Source organism: Puntigrus tetrazona, chromosome 8, assembly GCF_018831695.1.
Source record: "Puntigrus tetrazona isolate hp1 chromosome 8, ASM1883169v1, whole genome shotgun sequence".
Taxonomy (NCBI): Eukaryota; Metazoa; Chordata; class Actinopteri; order Cypriniformes; family Cyprinidae; genus Puntigrus; species Puntigrus tetrazona.
The window spans coordinates 24,162,508-24,169,144 of NC_056706.1; the positions used below are offsets into that span (position 1 = coordinate 24,162,508).

The following is a 6,637-nucleotide window of genomic DNA, read 5'->3' on the forward strand; positions in this document are numbered from 1 at the left end:
GAGACTCCACAGTCTCCTCCCTGATGGCAGCTGTGTGTCGGGTGGGTAGGGTCACCTGCAATGTTAAGAGCTTTGCGGGTGAGACGAGTGTTGTAAATGTCCTGGAGGGAAGGGAAAGAGACACAGACGATCTTCTCAGCTGCTCTTACTATGCGCTGGAGTGTCTTTCGGCGGGACGCGTTGCAGGCGCCGTACCACACAGTGATGCAGCTGGTCAGGATGCTCTCAATCTCTCTCTTCTCAGTTTGCGGAGGCGCAGCTGTGCTTTCCTGGCCAGTGCTGTGGAGTAGTTTGTCCAGGAGAGGTCCTCTGTGATGTGAACACCCAGGAAGTTGGTGCTGTTCTCCACTCTCTCCACAACCGCAGAGTAGCATGCGAAGTGTTAAGCCCCAGCCGAACCGGTTTGTCGATGGGCTGTTGTGGGATGATAGTGTTAAATGCTGAATCTGCAGCTGCTGGAAGGGAAGCACAGATAAGAAAGTTCAATGATACTGACCTTGAGACAATATCAGACTGAAATGTTCTGATGACACTCACTCAGACCTTTATTATTAGGCTCCACTCACATTCATGTCAGCTGTTGCTCTGTTACAGGACCTGTGTTACGAGGTTTGACCAGCAGGTGTCAGTCTGTCCTTCACGGCCGTCCTCTGCTGCTGTGTCCAAGAAAGACCCTGAATCCAGAGCAGAATCACTGCTGTCAGGTACTGAGTTATGTGTGTATAGCTAAGAACATGTCTAGTTATTTTCAAAAATGTGGGTGTGAACTCATAGTTTCAACTTTACTATAATGTGTATGAAATTATTATATAAATGGTTCTAAAACACAAATGCAACACATAATTACAAATGAGAAAGATCCAAATTACAGATAATTAATATTTTTTTTATATTATGTTTTAAATAAAAAAACGTTCATGCAGCATGAATGCATAAATTTAACAGAAGTGACTATAAAGTCATATTTTAAGTAAACACTGTACTTTTATACTATTTAGTATTATATCAGTTTTCGCAAATAATAGAAAACAGTATAGCTTGCTTTTTATTTTGATAAAAATAAATGTTTTTTGAGCAACAAATCAGTATATTAGAATAATTTCTGAAGGATCAAGTGACACTGAAGACTGGAGCAATGATACTGAAAATTTAGATTTGATCACAGGAAAAAAATGCTTTAACATATATTCAAGTAGAAAGCAGTTATTCCCAATGTTAATGTTACATTACATTAATGTAAATATTAACTTATTACATATATATTACATAAAAAAATCTCAGCAACCCCAAATGTGAAACAGTAGCGTTTATACATTTTCATATGTTTAAAGTGTAAATATATCACTCAATTCATATTAGAATAAAAAAAATTGCATTTGAAAGATATTCTTAGATATTAGATTTAAAAAAGATATGATTTGAAAATGATTTTAACAAACCAAATAGATGCAAGAATATATTTTTTGCTCTGAAATGAGTTTTTATTAATGACCCCACTCTCTGCTCCACAGCACTGCTGTAAGATCTCAGTGCAGCGTAACAGACACAAACACATAATACTGAACAACATCAGCACACTGCCAGATAATGGTCAAACACTTCTGAGGCCTTCTGCTGAAATATGATTACACTGAGAGAAGATCAGTATATTACCGTATGACGGTTGATATGCACGGACTCTAGTGTGTCTGATGTGGGATGACACTCTATATATTAATGGCATATAGGTTCACTGCTTTGTAGTATGGACTTGACTCTAATGATTGGATTTCATGAGTTCATGAGAGTGTGTGTGTGTGTGTGTGTGTGTGTGTGTGTGTGTGTGCGTGCAGGGCAGTGTTGTCTGTAGCTGATCATTTGCTAGTACTGGACAGGACATTAAATGACACTTTCATATAACAGTGTGTTTTTATTCTCTTCTGCCTTTGGAAGAAGTCTGGCTTCATTCTCCGGTGGAAGGAACTCGAGGTGATGTCGACCCCAGACAGGTGTGGTCAGATGATGCCAGCGCTGAGAAACACAGAGAAACACAGAGTCACACCCACTGAACAGCACCGCATCAGACCACAGGCCACAGACTCATACAGCTACTAATCACTATTATCACTAAATGAATCAGACTACCTGAAATCATGAGTATGCTACATGCTACAGACAAGTTTTTTGCATAATAAGCAAAGTAGCAACACACACACGCGGCAGCCGTACCTCCATGAGAGAGCCTTTGCAGTGCAGCAGTTTGTAGAGGACGGTGAGAGGAATGCAAAGCATGGATGAGAGAGCGAGAAACCAGCCCAGCACCTCACCCCACCACGGGTACACGTACACCGCATTATACACTAATCGCTTGTAGTTGACCACATGAAAGAAGAAAACGCCCTGCCGGACACACAAACACCCTTTTAATAGGAACATGAGAGCCCATGCTGATACGTGATTGCTTCAGGGACTCACCATACACACTACTGGAGTCACGTAAGACCAGCACCACTTCATATACGGCAGAGGACGATAGCCGATCATACAGGCCACGTTGTCCATAAAGCGGTCAGCCCCTATGGAGAGTCAGAGAATGAGACAGGTTAACACAAAGACTGCGCACGTGTATCCGCAGGCTACCATGACATGTTCCTGATTTAATATGCTTGTTGGCGTGGGAGAGCATTCGTATAACTTTATGGAAGCCGAAACCCTTAGATATTAATATTTACTTAAAAGTTTACTTGGTGTGCAGTGACCTTCGAGTTTAAACCAAATTAGTTTTTTTTTTGGTCAGCCAGCATCATCAGCTTCACCGTTTCAACAGCTAAACCATCATAAACCAGTCTGGACCACTAATGAAATTCCAAAGGGTCTTTAAGCAGGGTTAAATTTTTGTTAGGATTATGTTAGTTAGGAATTTTGTTGCGGGACACACACGAACACATCCTACTCGGCAAAATCACAGTCTTGGTGTTTGCGTGGCTACAGATCTTTACCATACACCCAGGCCACCACCACACACTCCCAGAAGGCTTGCCAGAGCAGAGTGATCCCACTCGCCGAGTAATAATCAAACAGCTGAAATACGTACATCCCTCCCTAGACAGACGGAGAGAGAAAACGTAACCAAAAACACAACGAGGAAACCCGAATCAACTCTATTGCATGATAAACGGCCTCAGACGTACCTGCGTTACCATGGAAAGGTCGATAGTAAAACAGGTAAAGCAGCATATAGCCACAACGACTTCCCGACGCTGAGAGCCTAGGAATGACTTTGGGGGCAGCATGTCTATTATTCCAGTAATGAAGCCTTCAACACCGACAAACTGAGAGAGAAAGAGAGAAAAAATAAATCTAGTGTAATCAAGTAATATATTTTTATCAGTAAATATATTCCTAAACGTGCCATTGGCATAAAATTGTAAAATAAATTTGCGCTGCTCTTGGAAGATTGTGCTGGTCATTGCAGAAAGGATCCGGCTGCTTCTGTGTTTTTGAATGTGCTCGTTGTAAAGTAAATCACATGCTGCGCTATTTTGCTGTTTATTAAATCTAGAAAATTCAATTCTACAAAATGAATCAAAATTTCATAAATAGAACAGACAAGATTTTTCTCTGAATACTTCATTAATGGGAATAAATGACTGCCTATTATACATTTATAGACTGTATTTATGATATGTGAATAATATATAATGGTATAAATAATGTTATGAGATTAATGTTTTAAATACAAAACTCCGATTATAGAAATATGCTGGAAAAGTAAACACACACACACACAGATATATATATGTATATATAATGTTGATAAGATCCAGGTGCACAGCTGCTATGTTGATGAATGGAGTGATCTCATAATCCATCATTTGCATTTAAATGACTGCTAAATTGCGCTGCAGGACTTTTAAAATCTTTGTCGTAAATGAGTGGGTTGAGCCTCACCTGACTGTCCAGTCCCAAGACCAGAAGCATAAGAAAGAAGAGCACCGCCCACAGCGGCGCTAAAGGCATGAGCGAGACGGCTTTTGGATAGGCAATAAACGCTAAACCAGGACCTGAGAGAAAACAAAACGCACACGTTTATGCGCCGTGGCATAGTATGGCCTTCCAAGTAGTTTGCAGTGTGTAAATTTACAGACAGCAATTTACAAAGGTACATTAATGAATTATATTTACTTACTCATTCAGTAAATCGTTACGTTATTGCAAATATTATTGCGACTTCTACGTAAGGGGACCCGCAGATATCAATAGTTTGTTTATACAATCAAGGAGAATGAAGGAAGGGAGAGTGAGATGAGGACATATCTCACCGCTTTCTGCCACATTGCTGATGTCAACGCCTTGCTCAGCTGCCATGAATCCCAAAACTGAGAAAACCACAAAGCCTGCGAAGAAGCTTGTGCCGCTGTTTATGAGAGCCAGAATGAATGCATCCCTACAGTGGGAGAGAGAGAGGAATCATCGTGGGATTAGCATGTAGGAGAAGACGCAGTGCACAGGGTTACACTGGGTAGATGGTGAACTCACGCGACCTCTGATCTCTGATCCGATCACATGCATGCAAACACACACGCACTACTGTCCCACAGGGATGCTGTGGGATAATGAAGCCATACAGAAAAAAACACTGAAAAAACATTTTGGCCTGGAGACCTTTGTTTCGTTACTGTGTTTATTTACAGACAAAAGAACAACACGATACCACACATACAGGACTACAAGTCTGAAACCCTGTATCCTTTTATCATTTATTGTGTCAAATTCATATCATTTAGAGTGAAAATGGCCAGTGCTACATCATATTCTACAGTATATTCTACTAGAAAGTTCAGTGAACAGCATTTACTTGCAATTGATGTTTTTGTAATATTGTAAATGTACACATATTTTGATCGGTTTAGTTTATACCTTGTGAATGTAAGTATCAGTGCATTACTGTTTCTAGAGCAGCAAATCAGCATATTAGACTGATTTTTGAAGGGTCACGTGATACTGAAGTAAAAATGCTGAAAAATAAGCTTTGATCACAGAAAGAAACATGTTTTAAACTGTTATAATATTTCACAAATAGTTTATTTTTACTGTATTTCCGATCAAATAAATCCTGTACTACATATATATATATATATACCAAAACACAATTACTGAATCTGACACTGGGACTTTTATAATATAAAATGGTAAACTATTATACAATATAAAGTCAAATTAAATATTAGAAACTTGAAATTAAGTACTTTTGTTAAACCTTACATTGGTAAAAATGTATGTGTCAGATTCATTAACAGTCCTCGTGTCTATCTATACGTTATGCAGATAAATTGAAATTCGCACTAATCTGCAATATACTGATTACAAATTTGAGATATGAGATTATGAAGTTATCCCTGTGTGTGTGTGTGTGTGTGTGTGTGATATGTTGCTCACTGGTAACAGTTGTTGTTGAATCGGTTGTAGCTCCCAAGAGCTGTCAGGGCCCCCAGACCGATGGCATAAGAAAAGAAGATCTGTGTGGCAGCATCAATCCATACCTGCCATCATAATCAACAACAATCATGTAACCTTATCACTCTGCATACTGCTTTATGCATACAGTGAATCCTTGCTTAATAAAAAATGTCTCAAATTAACTAGGTTTAATTTTGCATGTCAAAATAGTAACTGCCTGTTTACTCTTGAAAGCTCTTGAGCATTTTATTTGACCAGAGAGAAATATACAGTGTTTAGCATGTTTTGAGATCAATAAAAAAATAAAACAATGATAAAATAAGTATATAAAAAAAATTTGTCACATTGTTTTTGAGAGATTTGATTCACAATTGATTTAATAATAATAATAAAAAAGCTAAAAAGAAAACTTAACATCTCTCTTGCTGTTTTGATAATACTTGCATTATATTTTGATTTATGAAATGTGATTTGCTGAGAATCCCGGACCACGCTCTCACCTGTGCCTCGGAGAGTTTGCTCCAGTCTGGTTTCAGGTAGTAAATAATGCCATTGAGAGCTCCTGGCAGTGAGACGCCATGAACAAACAAGACCACCAGGACTAGATACGGGAACACAGCCGTGAAATACACAACCTGCACACACACACACACACACACACACACAGACACGTCACTGTAACTCTCGTACCAGTGTAGCTCCTGAAATCTCTATTATTGTCTGAATCATCACAGATTTATGTTCATTATCACAGTCTGAAATCTTTTCTCTGACTCTCAAGCACTAGAACTAAACCCAGCACGTGCACACACACACACACACACATCCGCTGGGAGAGCTAATAATCCGCTTACGTGGCCAGTGCTCTGGCTTTTGATCTATTTTCTTATGTTCCCAACAAACATTCATAATGGTTGGGCTGATGTGTGCACAGTAAGTGTATGTAAGGGATAATGTAGAGCCAGCCATCATTAACGCAAAATAAACCCTAGCAGGGTGACGTGGAGCAGATAATGAGCATCTGACTGTACATTATCCCACTAACTACACAGCTACATATCAAATAAATACATGAAATATTGATTTGAGTACTTGAAGATTAGCTTAAAACGTCCAATAAGAGCAGCCCATTACAGAGTTATAACGTCCATCAATACAATCAAAAGGGAAACACTGCAACAATATTAACTTATATATT

General features: G+C 39.1%; 1 protein-coding gene across 3 annotated transcripts in view; it reads right to left on the minus strand.

Moving 5' to 3' along the window:
• Nucleotides 1-1,459: 1,459 nt before the first annotated feature.
• LOC122350723 (sodium- and chloride-dependent creatine transporter 1-like) overlaps nt 1,460-6,637 on the minus strand; it is a 19,210-nt gene continuing 14,032 nt past the window's right edge. Inside the window, exons 6-14 of one of the 3 annotated variants that reach the window (XM_043247407.1) lie at nt 5,940-6,074; nt 5,419-5,522; nt 4,302-4,426; nt 3,931-4,043; nt 3,171-3,311; nt 2,979-3,081; nt 2,455-2,555; nt 2,209-2,379; nt 1,460-2,010 (exon numbers count right to left, since the gene is read on the minus strand). In XM_043247407.1, coding sequence (XP_043103342.1) covers nt 1,879-2,010; nt 2,209-2,379; nt 2,455-2,555; nt 2,979-3,081; nt 3,171-3,311; nt 3,931-4,043; nt 4,302-4,426; nt 5,419-5,522; nt 5,940-6,074 — 1,125 coding nt within the window. In that variant the 3' untranslated portion in view covers nt 1,460-1,878. The remainder of the gene's footprint in view (nt 2,011-2,208; nt 2,380-2,454; nt 2,556-2,978; nt 3,082-3,170; nt 3,312-3,930; nt 4,044-4,301; nt 4,427-5,418; nt 5,523-5,939; nt 6,075-6,637) is intronic. The other 2 variants (XM_043247409.1, XM_043247410.1) reach the window with 2 other exon arrangements.